This window comes from Durio zibethinus, chromosome 1 (assembly GCF_047325235.1).
Source record: "Durio zibethinus cultivar Kanyao isolate XHJ-2024 chromosome 1, ASM4732523v1, whole genome shotgun sequence".
NCBI classification, from domain to species: Eukaryota; Viridiplantae; Streptophyta; class Magnoliopsida; order Malvales; family Malvaceae; genus Durio; species Durio zibethinus.
In genome coordinates, this window is record NC_143162.1 from 33946782 (window position 1) to 33962682 (window position 15901).

The following is a 15901-nucleotide window of genomic DNA, read 5'->3' on the forward strand; positions in this document are numbered from 1 at the left end:
TCCAAACACATATTTTACCATTTATTTTAATTTTAACATTATAATATTCAATCTTATTATTATAATAAATAATCTTACTTTCATTATTATTTTTAATCTTATCGAAATCAACTTCACTGTTTATTCAAATGAACTTTGAGAAGTGATTGTAACATATAAAATCGTTTAATTTTAGAAGAATCTGAGTTTTAGTATATTATTAGAGCTAGTGTTTAAAAGTTATAAATTAAAAAAAATTTATTGTGTAATATCTTTTTCAATTATGTAAGCATAAAAATAGAGAGATTTTAAGTTTAAATTAAAAGTTTCCAAAGAAAAAAAAAAAGAAAGCAAAATCGGTATTACTGCCAACAATTGTATGTAATATATTTCAGTGATTAAAATTCAAATCTTAACATATCAAATACCAAAAAAATACGTATAATAAAATGTGGCTGATCTTTTTAGGAGAAGTATATCTTTCTTGGTCCGTAACAAATTTTGTTCCTTAAAAACACCAGCAATTTTATTTACATTTACTATCTTTTGAGGAAGGAAAGATTTATTAGACCGCATGTATTACAATGGATTAAAAAGGCTAAGAACTCAGCACCAAAGTTCTTGATCTCTGACTAAGGACCTTCCTCTTTCTTCAACACTGCTTCCCTTGAAATCAAGAGTCCATTTCTCAAATGTACAGTTCAGAAAATCATAGTATCCTCCATGAACGAAAAGCAACCCTTTCCTCACCCTGTCTTTAATCCATGGATATGTTAGCAAGTTCAACAGCGAATGGTTTATGGATTCCTGCAACAAATTCAATGGAATTATCATGTTGGATATGTATAATCCCTCCATTAATATATACTATGAAGTTTCTGTTACCAAATTTTGAACTGACCTTCTCACAAATTCTGCATTGTTGATCAAAGTTAAGGTGGTTTGCCGCGGCTTCTGTTCTCAACTTGGCAATTTTCCCATTAGTAACCCAACTTTTGATAAAACTGCTCAAAAGAAAATAAGCTGCAATGAGAAAGCTGAGCAGAAAATCTGGTATGAGATTAAACCAGAAACAATGACACACAACAGAAAAGCCAAAGAGTAAGAGGAGTTATATCTCATCACCTGGAGTCTCCATTGTCTCGCATGCTCATTAGGGTTTGAATTCCTCCACAGCAACTGTGACCAATGATTAATATGTTTTCAACCTACTGATGGCAAAAACCATTTTGTACATCCAAATTAAGGAAGATCACGTTACGCGAAAGTTGTGACTTCTGAGTTTTGATCTACATTTCTAATTTATTCATATCATGCAGCCAGTTTAAAAGCTAGTAAACCATTGTTTCATAGAGAAAATCATGAAATTTCTATCTAATTCTGCATTTGTTATCGCCTGACAAATCAGTAGTTCAAAAAAAATTCATTCTTCATAACTACATAAATTATGGCTTCAAATATAGAAATTTCGTTTTCCAGAACATAAAATTTCATATGTATCTTAATCTTGCAAAAAATGGCTTACTTCAAGAGTTTTTACTGCGAACTCGAGGGCAGCATTAGTTTCTGATGGTCCACTCTGTGAAAAGGAAAATAATGAACTGTTAACTATCTGTTTTCCATGCTTTAATAGCATGATTGCTTGGCTGCTTTTGGAAATTCATTAATTTCAGTTTCAGTTGAATATGATAAGGAATTGAGATATTGAAAGAGGAGTGTTTCGGTAAAGTTAAGCACCATGGCCAAATACCTCAACTGGAGGAACAAGATTTGCAACATTTCTGATCATGAAAGCTTCTCCTGGTCGAAATCCAAGGATCGTAGAAGGGCATACCCTGGAGTCTGCACAAGCAATTACCATAAACTGTTCTTGAACTAGTTAGTAATTGCTCAAGTTTGATATACACAATGAACATAAACCGATGAGCGATGGAAAAGGGATAAACAGATAAAGTGAGTTCTTCTGTAACCTTGGGTGATTGAGCTTCTTTAAGGGTTTGAAAATGCTCCAACTCTTCCCTGCTTAAAAAGGAAATTTTAGCAGGCATACCAAAAGAAAACCCATTTTTATTCAAATCAAGGAAAACCCCATATGCAATCTAACTGCTAAGTGGGACTTACAAATATTTGTGCTTTTTAAAACTCAGAAATCTCCGTTTCAACTCATCAAACAAGTCCAGCCTCTCACCAGAATTATTCACATTTTGTACTTTAGATCCTGTGAATTCTTGTAGTCCAAGAGATTTGCTTGACGCCTCCGACGACGAAACTGGGGGCCTCCTGTAGATGGAGGCAATGATTCAAGCAGGTAATGCAAAAGCAAAAATAGAAGAAAATTCAGGGAAAAACAGAATGTGGAAGTTATATATGCACTGATGCTTGCCAGTAAGGAATCCTAAGTAACATTGGGTCAATAACAAAAAACTTGAATATGTAATGAAATGGTCTCTGGCCGTGGAAATTCATCAACTGAAACCACCCTACAGCTTCCCGGTATTCAATTTTACAAGAGGGGAATAGGTGGGGAAGGATTGGAATTGGAAAAGTGAGCAACTGCTGCAACTAAATATTTAAACATTGGGTACTCAAGAATCTAATATATCTTCTTTTCTACAACAAGATCAAGATTGATCTCGGAGGCTGGAGAATTAACAAGCTCAAAAACTTAATTTTAATACTATACCTAATGATCTTGGGTGAAGATGATGGTCCTGATTGGATATCGTCAACATCATTCATTCTCATCTGTCCAAGTATATAGCAGAAGGAAAAAAAAACAGAATTCATTAAGTACACCTTTTGGAATGAAAGATTGAATCATTTAGGAAAAAGGAGACAAGAAAAAGTTAGAAGGAAACGCACTGCCTTTGAACGAAACCATTTTCCTGGAAAACTGCAAACAGAGCGATCAGGAAGATCAGGGAAATGTGAGCAATGAAAAGAGTCGAAGGTTGCCCTTAATGGCCTTATTGCCGATAAAAGCAATCGAGCATTGGGGCCTGAATTCACGTTTAAATGTCAGAAAATTAAACCTCTCATCAGTATATACTCCATGAATTTATGATTATACTTACGGATTAACCATGCCATTTCTCTTCCGGCCTTTGCATTTGCTACGTGTTGAAGTACCTTAGGACACTTAAATATTTCCTTTCTATTTTTCTCAAATGCATATCCAACCGATCAGTTTTCCATATCAACACGTAAAATTTTCCTGTTGGTATTCTTTTTTTTTTTTCCAGGATTCTTGGCAGCTTTGGCTATCACAGATATATTGGAAGATAGTAGCGTATATTAAAATTATGAAATAATAATAATTGAGAGGGTGACGAAGACGGCCAAGGCATGCTTATCCAAGCAAATCAAACACCGATTGTTATCCAATCTTTGTGGGATCTGAACAAGCAAAACCCTTTCTTTTTTTCCTTTCAAATACTTTAAAAATGGTCCCCCTTCACCTTCCCCTTCCAAGTTTAGGGTCAATATTCAATAGTCATGCAAGCAACAAACAAGTGGCTTATCCTTTTCCCGAGCAATAACTTCCAAAGTATAAGAAAGTACTCAATTTACAAGAGATGCCATTTTTTTATATTTTAATTTAACTATATATATGGTTCACTATTTCATATGCTGGAATGTGCATATAATTATAATCATTTAGTACTCTGTCTTCATCATTTATACACACAAATTAACACTTCTTTTAGAAACCAAAACATGCTTTTTCTTGCTGTTAAATCAATGGAAATTATTTCAAGAATTATGAATTCAGGACTAAGCTATAGAGTCCCACTTTTTAGGGTTGAATAGAGTAGACAAAAATAAACAAGAATCAAGTATATCGTGGTGAAATGTCATATATGAAGAAAATCAGTTAAAACCAATTAGTAATAACAAATGAAATCTTGAATCTATAATTTAATTCAATTAGTTCATCAATCACTTAATTTTCAATTCTCATTGAAATTTCTTCTGTACTAAAAAAACAAATGAAGCCTCTCTTGTATTACAAAGTATTTAAAATAATGATGATGGAGGAAAGGAAATCTAGCCAAAAAAATATGGAAAGGAAATGCTCCTAAATTATATTAAACCTTGTTGTTTTTAAATAAACACTGATTTTTCATTTTTTTTTCTTTCGTTTTATATACAAAAACATAATTATATTGCTACTAATTTACTACTATCCTCACATAACAAAATCAAAAGCCACCTACCAAAAACCCATGACCACTTTCATTATCCGACCCAAAACCCCGAGCACGTTTATTTCCCACCGCTTGGGCCTGCCCAGAAACACGATTCTCCACCACATTCTTCAATGCCAGTTTCAACGGCCCAATCTCCTCATCATCACCGCTCCATTGCATCACCACAACGCTCTTGGTACGCCCACCAACCGTCGTCATCTCAGCCCGAACCACCTTAGCGTGGACCGACTTGACCACTCGACTCAAATCCCTGTTAAAACCTGGCCTATCCTCGCAACAAAGCGTCGCCTTCAACAACTTCCCTTTCTCATCACAAAAATTCAAAGTAGCCTCGTCGCATTCCCCTGGAAACGGCCACGACGTCTCAAGCTTTGATTGACTATTATTGCAGCAACCATCACCGTCACGCCGCCCCACGTCTTCCACTTGCCTCTTTAGCTCCCTCACGTGATGAACAACCTCCGCCAGCAATGAAGCCTTATCCGTCTATCCAAAAAAAAAACATCCCACAAAAATTAAATAATGTTAATTAATGTAATATCATATGTTTTTATTTTGTCAAGAACCTTGGGGGTGTTGGGGAGGAGAGAGCGTAGAGTGGAGAAGTGGGCGTTGATACGCTGCCGACGTCTCCTTTCAGCCTCTTTGTGACTCTTAAAGGCTTCCATTGATTTTCTCTCTGACAAATTATTCTTGATGGATTCGTCACCCTTCGTTAAGTTGACCGGGCTCTTGTTCTCCAAACCAGAGACACTTCTTAGAGGAAACATATTTTCCTTACGATATTAGGGTAAAAAAAAAAGGATGAGGAAGAAGAAGCGTTAAGGAGAAGAAAAGAGAGTGAAACGAGACAAGAACTGTAGTTTAGAAGCAAAAGTAAAAGAAGGCTAGTACCTTAGACAGGCACTTGGTTTTTGCCTTTTTTTTTTTTTTTTACCGCTACAGTTGATAATGACTGTTAATAAAAGGTGAATTATCGTTATCCAAGGTGAGTGAGGCTTAGAGTGAAAAATAGATTCGGTAATTTTAAAGACAACACTATATAAAAACAAAAAATAATATAATTTAAAATTTTAATAAAATATATTTTTATATTTGACACACATGAGACAATATTTTTATATTTACACGTATTCAAGACATGATACAAATCCACGTATACCTAAAACCAGCCAAGGAATTTTAAAAGCCGGAACTAGTAAAGAACAAATAATGGTCAAAACTCATTTAGCTGCTGGGTTTAGCCTGATTCGGTTGGTGATTCTGACTGTTAATTAACTTTGAATGAGACGATGAAAAGAGAAACGGGACGTGGTGGGGGAAAATCATTTTTTAAGCGGTAATGAGTCACGGCGGCACGAGTGACGGTGGCGCCGATAGCTTTTGCTCAAGAAGAAGAATCATTGAAATGGAGTGGCGCGGCCGACAATATATTGTATAATAGCTTCACTGCTTCACTTTCACTCACGTTCACTCGTTTCTCTTTTTGTTACCGTTGCTGCTGCTGCTCTCACTGCATATATATTGGTTACTTCAACACGACAATATCATTTTTATGACGATCAAAGCCTGCTTCTTCTTTGAAGCCATGTCTGATGTCACTGTGTCAGTCAGGGTTTGAAATTTGCAACTTGTTTTTGTGCTTAGAATACAGATAATACTCGGTGCTTACTCTAATTTCATGTTTATATGTGTCGCTATAATTTCTGAATTAATGATGAATATGTTTGTTGGAAGTTAAGGAAGAAAAAGGCCGGGGATGTTAGATATGATACTTCGGAGCGAATTTCGACGATTAACTCAATGATTTACATGAGAAAGAATAAAGTAAAAAAAAAGGCAGAAAAAGAGTTTAGTGAATATATTATTTATTTGCTTGGTATTCTCTTTTTATTTTTTATGAATAAAAAAAAATTATTTGATATATTATGAGTAAAATTTTTTAAGTTTATAAATAAGGTTAATATGATGAAGTATATCTTAATTTTTTTAATTATTTTTTTTAAATATATCTAAAGACATATGTTATTCTATTAATTTTACTTGCAAAATTAAAAAATTACATTGATAGTATATTTGATAATTTTTTTATAAATAATGATGTGATTTATTGTTCTATTATATGTAAATTTTAAAATTCATATTTGATATTATCAATATATAAATTTTATACACTATTAATAAATCAAATAATAATATTTCATGAGTAAATTTTAACTTTAAATAAATATATAAAAATTAATATTTAAAAAAAATTATTCATTAATAAAATATTATTATATGATTCATTTTATTAATAAAATAACATAATTTAATCCACTAATAATGTATTAAATTTATTTAATAATAATATATTAAATATAAATCTTAAATTTTATTAATATGATAGTTAAAATTATTGATAGATATCGGGTTTTAATATTTACAACCTCAAACATACACAATTATTGATGTAATCATTCAAACATTTTAACCCACTTTCACAAAATGAGTAAAAAAGTACACTAATTTGTCTTCTTTAAACAGGTTAATTTGGCCTTATACAAGCCTCAAACAGCTCTTTTTTGCATTGGTGACCAAAGATGGGACAAGTTTATTTATTTATTTATTTATTATTTAACCAAATAAATTTTAATTGAATTTTGAAAGTAGGAAAAAAAAAAAAAAGGAAGAGCCAAACTGTAAAAATTGCATGTGAGAGTGTTCGGTTGACCAGCATCAGATCCTGAACACCGTAGAAAAGTGAGATCAATATCTGATGGCAGTGGCCCCGACAACATTTACAAAACGATTTCCTTCTCTTTCCCGACATCTTAAACCCCTATGAACATTCTGAACAAAGAAAACAAAAAACAACCTATGAAATTGAAATTTCCTCGCTGCAATTGGCATGTTGCTAGGCCCAACTTGTATCTCATGCTACCGACACTAAGCAACTAGTAATTCCCGAGTGAAGAATAGGGTTTTCTTTTTTTTTTTAATCTTAATATCCAAGGTTTTCTAAAGGGGTTAAGATTTTTTTTTTTACTTTTGTTTAAACCTACTTTTTTTTTTCAAAACGATTTTATGTTTTATTCAATGCATTCAAAATTTTATTTTCCAAATCTTAAAAAAAAAAAAAATATCATAAAATGATTCTTAAATTATAATAAAATATTTAATATGATACATAAATTTTAATAATTTTTAATATAATATATGAATTATAAATCTATTAATTAATATAATATTTACTTTTAATGTGTTTAATTTCAAATGATAACATATTACGAATAAACAACTCTATTAATAAATTTTTAATTATCATATTAAATATTTCACTATAATTAACAATCATTTATGAAATTATCTTTGAAAAAATTCATGTCTTAAATTTTGTTTACCAATTAAAATATTTCTTGTAAGTGTACCTAAAGATTTATAATACCAAAAGTATGGCTTTGTTAAAGATTAACAAATACATTAAAAACACTTGTGAAGTTATTTTTAAAAATAAATTTTCATCAAATATTGTGATTAATTTTTAATGTAATAATTTTCAAATACTATAATGAATGAAAATATTTTGTAAAATAATAGTACTACAAGTAACAAGTATAAATCTACTATCATAGTAGTAAGATATAGACGAGAGGTAGATTTCAAATTATTTATGCATGTAACTTTATTTGAAACGATCCTCAAACCTTTAATTTAGTCATTAAAAATATTAGGAGACATTAAAAACTTATTTTTCGAATCAAACTTTTTCTCTTTTCTAAGAGTTTGCCATCTCGATATATAAAAAAAAAAAAAAATTTACCTGGAACGAATAACATGAGAAGATCTGAGTGATGGCAGGCAAAGTCTGGTGACGTCCTTTCGTATTCCACTGCAAGTGGCAGTGTGGGACCAACGTCAGAACACCGTACTTGGCAGAATACTCTTCTCTCCTTCTAAAACTAAAAGCTGAAGTTCAAAGGTGACGAAAGAAATGGAAACGAAAAGGGCAAAGCATGATGTTAAAGAGATGGTACATTGGTTCCCTTTGGCAGCAAAACGGAAGGTCCTTTTAATGGCAAAGGGAACTTCAAACAGTGCTTTCAAACTAAAGGATGTTCCAAAAGCTGCCCACATCTGAAATTTGTGCAAGCAATGGCTCACAACACTTTTTCGACTTTGGTTCCTTTATAACCAATTTTTCACTTCACATCACAAGAACAAAGCGAAGGCGTGAGCAAAAGCACAAAAAAGAAGAGAGGGTAGGTAGGAGAAAAGTGATGTAGTAAAAGATGAATAATGCGGATGAGTGACAATCTATGGAAACTTTTACTATTAGCTGGAAAGTTTTTAAGTCTTTAGAAGATCAAGCATCTTTGCTCTAATTGCAATTATGGGTGGCATATTCGCAATTGTTGCCCAAACCCATTTCATCCGAAAGTAAATTTTCTTAAAAGTTCCAATGGAATTGACAGCAAATATGATGAACTTCAGGAAAATGCTTAGTATTTTACAACAGATTCTAGGATTTCAGTGAGGGAAGCTGCTACCATTGTAAATCTGCATTGTCTACTTTATAGCCATGTAATTGTGTCATCACAAAATGACTGTAACAGTAGGCATGCCATGCGACAAAATTTCATGCAACTTGCTTCGACAAACTTGGTTACATGAGTCAATTCTTTTGGAATGGTGAACCAGGAGGAGCAGTCAAACCAAGACCTTGCATTACTCTCATTCTTCGGGCACTTGATTTGGGAGAGTTTTCTGGTGAAGATATTTCCTGTGGGGTACAATTTACTTAAGAACTAAGTTTTAGCTCGAACAAATGAAAAACTTGTAGGAAAATTTTGGGAAAAAGAATTGTGTATACTCACAGAGCTTTGGCTATTAGTCTGTTCCTTTGACAGCTTATGTTGTTTAGAAGTTCTACTCTTTTTGCCATGGGAGCTTGGGCTATCTGGCTTGACCTTTTTCTGCTCCTCACCTTGCTTCGAAGTTTTGCCCCTTTTTTGTTCCTTTGAAGTAGAACTTTTAGGCGTTTTCTTCTGCACCGCAATTTGCTTAATAGCTTCCTTGGCACTTCTACTATTTGGCTCCATTTTCTCCACAATTTGGTTATTTTTCTTCTGCTTCTTTTGCACCCTCTCTGGCTCATTGGCTTTATTCTTAGCTTGTTTATCAGTACTTGGGCTCTTTCGCTTGAGTTTCTTCTGAATCTCATCTTGCTCAGAAGTCCCGCTCCTAGCTTTATCCAAAACATTTGATCCATTTCGCCTGGGATTCTTGATTCTGGCATTCTCTTCAGCATGTAGACTATTTGGTTTTAGTTTCTTCTTGTCCTTAGAAGCATCAGCTCTTCTATTTGCTAGTCCAGAATATAAGTTCTCATAATATCAAATGTCTATTTGAAGCCAAAAGTGAAAACTTCTAGCAAGTAATTGACAAGATGTTAATTCAATAAGCATGAGATGAAAACATCATTACAACACAAATTCGTATTAAATATGGCAATCCTATGAATATAATTAAAAGTCTAAGAAGCACAGCTCAGTGTGCATACTTTCATAACATGCTGATTCCATCATGAGTCTAGATTCTAAACGGTAATGCCTCTAAGAAGATTCTATCAAATAATACTTTCTTTGAAGGTATCAACTTCTCTTTATTTAATTTGGAGGGAGAGCAAGGAGATAGGATATCAGTTCTCTGAAGTCAGAAGTTCCTAAACATTTGTTACCGACCAACAATTGCACAGATGTGAAGAACCAGTAGCTAAGTTACATGGGACAGCAATAGTACTTATTGAAGTGCACAGAAGGTTTCACTTTAATCAAGTCAATCTCACTTTTGGCTCACAAAGAAAAATCATTCTAAACAGATGCCAATATACCAGCTAAAATTAGTTTATAAAACATCCTAGGTTGCTTAGAGGAGCTTGAATTATAGCATTATCCTATTGAGGTAATTTGTAAACGCAGATTATATCAAAACCAGAAAGTTGAACTGATTTAACACTTCAACTCCTCGTGTAAATAATGTACTTTCTGTTCAGGTCACAAAAATAAAAGCAATGCTTCTAAGACTCTGTTGTTTGTTTCTATAGTTTACTTTCAGGATAACAGTGCCACGCACACTATAACTTTGAATATTACTATCCATCAGATATTGACATCGACATATTCATTGCAATAAAGCTATCATATCATATTGTACAGTTGCAGCACAATAAACAATGATCTGATTACGAAAAGAGATAAGCAAAATAAAAAAGGCTAACCAGCAGATTTAGATCCTTGCCCCTTTGGTTTAATAGATTTCCTGTGAGAGCAATCCTGTGGCCAGATCCCAAATGATTGGAGAACCATAAATTACAAACTTTCAAAATAATTTGCTAACTATGACAGGCAAGTCTGTCCTACTAAGAACCTGCTTAAAAACAACACAAAAACAAGAGGCTTTTGATTGTTGAAAGGAAACTGCAAGGTAGAGGAAAGAAGAAGAAACCTATTACCTGCTCCAAAGCTTTGTCAAGAATGTCATAGCAACTACCATTATTCTGTTCTAGAATCTGTCAATGTAGCGACAGCATGAGAAGATGATCATTATATCAGTTGAATACAGTAACTATACAATCTAATGCACAAGAGTGGCCGAATCACAAAGATGGAAGTACAGGATCAAAACTTACTATTTTAAACTCAGAATAATATTTCATAGGGTCTGCATATAAGCTGCAGGGGACATATAACACGCTTCAATCCTTGCATGTTTTTGTTGACACATTTTAAATCCTTACAAGTTTTAAAACTCGCAAAATCCATCAAAATTCACACAGCATTTTAATCTTTCCTTCCTCTAAGAAACATAACAATCAAGTAAGGAAAGAGAGAACTGACTACTCATGGCTCCCATATAGACGCACAAGCACCTCCCCCTGTGATCTATTTCCAGGTTTACTGCTCTCACTAACACTGTTTTCATCAATAACCTGACACGATATCAAGTAGATAAATAAAATTCACAGAACTACATAATTCTGTTCAAAAGGCTAATTAATTCCTAGAAGGCTGGAAAAACAAGTTGCAAGACCAACAACCAATGCAATAGGCATACCAGTGCTGGCCACCATGAGTTTCCATGGAGTTTGACCCATATTAAATCTCCTCGCGAGACCTCCCCTTCCAACTGCAGGGCTGCAGATTCCCCCTCACCATTATTTTTATCATGAATTTTGCTACCTGCAGTACTTTTACCTTCCGTAGCTTGTCCTTTTTGTGATTCACACATAATCTAGTTTCAAAAGCCAGTATGTTTAAAGACACATCATACATAATCACTACTCCATCACAAAGAACATCAGCAAAATTTGCCACCAAAAAGAAAAATCAGCCATAAAATAAGATTTCCCAATATTGGGTCTAGTAAAACCAAAAAAGTAGAAACTTCACTGCATTTCACATTACACATTCAAGTCCAACAGAGTTCAGAGAAATGTTGACTTAAGCAAAGGTTACATCAACAAGGATTAATGATGAATGTCATAAAAACCCTAATAATTAAGTGATTGTATATACAAATCTTGATAGACACTGGAAATGGGATTTCTTTTTACCCTTTGTTTGGTTAGCAGCAAAAAAAAAAAAGTGACACGAAAGAAAATTACAGAATATACTATCTTTTTCTGCCATCAACCAAGCAAAAACCAATATTTTAGTTACTCTTTCCTATATTTTCTCATTAAACAAAGTCGAATAAGCAAAAAAAATAAAATAAAATCAAAAGCATAAAAGGAAATGAAAAGGATCAAACGAAGAACTTACCTTCAGATGGGAAAGAAGAAAATTTTGGTGAAAGAAGAGAGTGGGAGACAGTCGCTTTGATTGAAATGAAAGAGGAAAGAGAAGAGTAATTTAATTTAATGGGGATGGAACGGAGAGAGCAAAGAGAGTAATGGAAATTTCTCGAAAGAAGAACCCATTAACTTTGCTTTGGGTAACTGCGTCGTCAGAGTAACTTGACGTTACAGCTTTGCCTCCATTGCTTTTTCTTAAGTACTCACTATTTTCAGACAACTTTATTTTGGGCTAATGATGTTTGAGAGGTGAATGTTGTTCAGTTGAGGTCTGATGAGAGTTTCCTTTTCAATATGACCTTTCGTTAAGACACCAATTGACTTCTAAAGTAATTTAATTATTAATAAATAAACTTAGTATTATTACCCCATTTGTCGAAACCAATTATCCAGTGAGCTGTTACTTTTAGCCCCATAAAACTTGCAAGGGTTAAAATTTATGTTGGGCTAATTCTGAAAAGCCCAAGATATTTGCAACTAAAGCCCAAATTTTTTTAAAAACTATTTTTCAAATAAAGTTAAAAGTTAAAGCCGAAATTCCTACTTGCAACAAGTTGAAATACTCGTATACTAAAGACCAATTTAAAAACAATGATACGATAAAAAAAAATAATATAAATGATATAAATTAAAATTTTAATAATTATTATATATTTTATTTTTTTATTAATATAAATATTAATATTTTACGTAACATAAATACATAAATTATAACACCTATTAATTACTAAATCCTCACCAAATAAGCCTAACACAGTCGTTATTCTACAATTGAGAGTAAAATATTTTTCCAACATCAACGAAAAATGTCTCACCGTGGATTACAACCGACAGCATCTTATTGCAAGTTCAAACAGTATCTCTTCCACAACAAGCGGCGAAGTGATGGGTCCACAAAGGTAACTCCTCCCCGATCCAACGACGATAGCAGCTGTCGACTCCCCCAATCGGCGGCATGGTAACATTAACTACTATGGATTCCATCACTTCAGTCGTGTATTGTCCATAACCTCTAATAGAGGATTTGTTCATTCATGTCGTAATTGCCAGCTGTAACAATTAATGACAATTCTCATTACCCTTATTTCAACTATTGCTAGTCGTAAAATACCAGTTATTGTCATTGCCCCTATTTCATTGACTGTCGGCGATAGCCTATCCCAGTCGACACATCACGTTTAACCTAGTTGGTCAAACCACTAAGTCACTCTTACTAGCGAAATATGCGTTTTATAAAAAAGAAAAATAAATAATAATAATAATATTATTTTTATTTTTATTTATTTATAAATATAAACTATTTTAAATTAAAAAAGATAAGAGAAAAAAATGTATGAAAAAGTTTTGTACAGTTACAAAATTATCCATCATAGTAAAATTTTTTATTTTAATCTTAATTTACAAAAAAAATTATATTTTTTTTTATCTTTTCAACAATTACATGATATTTTGAATGTGTTTAATAAAAAAAAGTTAAAAAAAAAAAAGATAATAATTTTCACATTTATTTATAAATACAATTATTTTAAATTAAAAAATAATAAAATAAAAATAAAAACTTGTGAATAAATGTAGTATATTTACAAATTATTTATTATATTCAAATTTTTTTTGTAAAAAAAATTATATTAAGCATCAAACTTATTAACAATTGATCGTAAATAAAAAAATTTAACTTAATTATAAAATTATAAAAAATTAAATATTCATTAAATATGAGATAATTTACTTTAATAAATTATTTTTTTATTTTTTATCTTTTGCACAACTACATAAAGGAAAAGAAAAAAAAATATTTTATATCTCCTTTTTTTTTTTCATAATTTTCATCTTTTAATTTATTTTATCCTTACCAAAAAAACCTTACCGTGTAGACATAAAATTTAATAGCTCTAGCTTTAACGTAAAATGTTACATTTATATAAATTCTTTTTATTAAGATTCAACATATTTAAATCTCAAAAAAAAAAATATCCAATTGCTTAAAGAAAAATACTTTTATATTCGACCGTTCAGTTCAATCCAAACGTGGACCAATATGTCAAAAATCATTTCACAACCGTTGATCTCGAATTCCATGCACCATGGTCCACGATTCCTTGGAGTACATCGTCATTCCTCAAACTAAAACCCTGCATTTCCTCTTTTTTTTCACCCGGGTGTTAAAACCGCTCTCCTTTCTCAACCCAAACCTCAAAGGTGACTAATTGGAATGATATTTGTTGAAGAAAGTGTTAAAGCGAGTGTCTTAGGCTTTCTAATTCTTCTGTTTTGCTTAAGCTTTAGTTTACACTTTGAAATGTTGGATTTTTTTTCCCTCTTTGGGTAAATTATGATATACCCTTTTCCCTATTTTGAGGGTTTCAATTGTTTCTTGGTGTAAAAATTCTATCTACATTCTACACCATGGTTACCGCAGCTGGAAGGGGAGAGATGTCTTGTGAATTGTGATGTTATATGGGCCATGGGGTTGATTTTACCTTTTCTTTTTTTTTTTCACTTCCTTTTTGTTGCTCGACTCTTTTTATCTTAATGGCTTAGAAGATGAAGGTCATTCATGAAAGGCAAGTGGATTTGGGGAAATATGAAATTTGTTTGTTTCAGTAAGAAATATAAAGTAGATTGTAAGCAGCAGAATCTACTTGATACTCCGAACCGTACCTTTCGCTTGCTGTGCTTCTGAATCTGCAGCAATCTGTGATACAATTGAAATCTGCACAGAGGAGATGAAAGAGGAGAAACTGAAAATGGAGCTAAATGGATTTGACTTACACAAGTCTACAGAGCCGTTGTAAACCTGCTTTTACAAGCTCTCCACCTCTCTGATATGGAGTTCAACAGCTGTTAAGATGAAGGCAACGACTCTTGAAGCCAAATTTTCTTCTTCTTCCTCAAATATCACCAGCAACAAAAGTAAGGTATGGAGCTAAAAATCTCTCTAGATTACCCATTACCCGATTTCTTATGACTCAAGCTTGGCATAAAGGAAACTCTGTTTCTTCAACAGTTCAAATATGGTATATATGCCTGCAGTTGTGTTGAAGATATCAGCAAGAACTTACTATTTATGTGATGACAATTTGACAAAACAAACAAGTTGAACAGAAACTGCATCACTTGGTATGTTGCAGCCTGCAACATGAATTGTGAAAATAACAAATTTCTGTTTCTATTATGCTTTATTTGTCTGTACCAAAAAGATTTGAGCTTATGCGATTTGTCTGTACGAAAAATATTTGATCTTATGCCATTAACAAATAGCAAGTAAAAATCATTCAATGTATTGCATTTAGAAGTAGCATTCTTCGTTTTGGTTACAAAAGAAAATTATCCTCTTCTGGAATCTTTCATCATGTTGATCATCTAGAAGCCTCCTGCATGCGACATCCTGGGTAAGAGAACTGTTTTCCCAAAGAACAATTATCAGTTAAGAATTGATTTAAATTTCATAAAAAAATTATTTGAAATTAGTTAGATATTGTTTGATGAATAAAAAAATTTATAGAAAAATAATTTTAAGATAAAATAGATTTTTAATAAACAAGTTCGTATAATTATAAATAGATGAAATTGTTTTTGGATTAGATATAAAAAAAATATATAAGAAAGTTATAAAATTTCATGAAAGAGATATATTATAGGATTACAGGAGATTAACGTCTTATGATGTGTATATTTGAATAGTCTAAAGGAGAATAAAATGGTTTACATAAATATGGTGATGTGTATGTTTGAGTGAGATCGAAATTATTCACATAAATATGATACATTGATGCATATGATTATATATTTATTTTTTATAAGAATACTTCATAAGATTAAAAAAATTGAGAGGATTTATGAATATTAATTGTTCAGTGAAATTGATTTGATGTAT

At 32.2% G+C, this 15901-nt stretch overlaps 3 protein-coding genes and 1 long non-coding RNA gene across 7 annotated transcripts; 1 reads left to right on the forward strand and 3 right to left on the reverse strand.

Annotated features, from left to right (window-relative positions):
- Positions 1-377: 377 nt before the first annotated feature.
- On the reverse strand, positions 378-3355 carry LOC111312448 (beta carbonic anhydrase 5, chloroplastic-like). 4 transcript variants are annotated; one of them, XM_022912705.2, is made up of 10 exons: positions 3054-3355; positions 2842-2978; positions 2663-2724; positions 2101-2259; positions 1950-1998; positions 1730-1843; positions 1505-1558; positions 1105-1187; positions 881-983; positions 378-786 (listed from the first exon to the last, which is right to left on the reverse strand). In XM_022912705.2, exons 1-10 carry the CDS (start codon positions 3067-3069, stop codon positions 586-588), a joined length of 978 nt encoding a protein of 325 aa, XP_022768440.1. In that variant the 5' UTR covers positions 3070-3355; the 3' UTR covers positions 378-585. The 4 variants fall into 4 exon arrangements, with proteins under 4 accessions (XP_022768440.1, XP_022768441.1, XP_022768442.1 ...); XM_022912706.2 differs by having other exon boundaries at positions 2842-2872; positions 3054-3196; XM_022912707.2 differs by having other exon boundaries at positions 2101-2248; positions 2842-2872; positions 3054-3134.
- A 599-nt stretch (positions 3356-3954) lies between these two features.
- Positions 3955-5074, reverse strand: LOC111311313 (transcription factor bHLH30-like). Its single transcript, XM_022910687.2, has 2 exons — positions 4757-5074; positions 3955-4676 (listed from the first exon to the last, which is right to left on the reverse strand). Exons 1-2 carry the CDS (start codon positions 4958-4960, stop codon positions 4182-4184), a joined length of 699 nt encoding a protein of 232 aa, XP_022766422.2. The 5' UTR covers positions 4961-5074; the 3' UTR covers positions 3955-4181.
- Positions 5075-8475: 3401 nt separating this feature from the next.
- LOC111311314 (uncharacterized) lies at positions 8476-12258 on the reverse strand. The gene is made up of 8 exons (XM_022910689.2): positions 11993-12258; positions 11286-11462; positions 11069-11160; positions 10861-10903; positions 10684-10740; positions 10450-10504; positions 9047-9537; positions 8476-8952 (listed from the first exon to the last, which is right to left on the reverse strand). The coding sequence occupies exons 2-8, from the start codon at positions 11457-11459 to the stop codon at positions 8845-8847; spliced, it is 1020 nt and encodes a 339-aa protein (XP_022766424.1). The 5' UTR covers positions 11460-11462; positions 11993-12258; the 3' UTR covers positions 8476-8844.
- Positions 12259-14084: 1826 nt separating this feature from the next.
- Positions 14085-15303, forward strand: LOC149520560 (uncharacterized). Its single transcript, XR_016345317.1, has 2 exons — positions 14085-14942; positions 15032-15303. It is a non-coding gene; the product is annotated as an uncharacterized LOC149520560 (long non-coding RNA).
- Positions 15304-15901: the final 598 nt, after the last annotated feature.

Coding starts and splice junctions, on each gene's coding strand:
- LOC111312448 (XM_022912705.2), bottom strand. Junction 2,260..2,662: donor TCTTCACCCAAGATCATTAG/GTATAGTATTAA, acceptor CTCCATCTACAG/GAGGCCCCCAGTTTCGTCGT. Junction 1,188..1,504: donor TCGCAGTAAAAACTCTTGAA/GTAAGCCATTTT, acceptor TGCCATCAGTAG/GTTGAAAACATATTAATCAT.
- LOC111311313 (XM_022910687.2), bottom strand. CDS start 4,960: ATGTTTCCTCTAAGAAGTGTCTCTGGTTTGGAGAACAAGAGCCCGGTC. Junction 4,677..4,756: donor TCCTCCCCAACACCCCCAAG/GTTCTTGACAAA, acceptor TTTTTTGGATAG/ACGGATAAGGCTTCATTGCT.
- LOC111311314 (XM_022910689.2), bottom strand. CDS start 11,459: ATGTGTGAATCACAAAAAGGACAAGCTACGGAAGGTAAAAGTACTGCA. Junction 10,741..10,860: donor ATTATTCTGAGTTTAAAATA/GTAAGTTTTGAT, acceptor CTACATTGACAG/ATTCTAGAACAGAATAATGG. Junction 9,538..10,449: donor GCAAGGATCTAAATCTGCTG/GTTAGCCTTTTT, acceptor ATTCTGGACTAG/CAAATAGAAGAGCTGATGCT.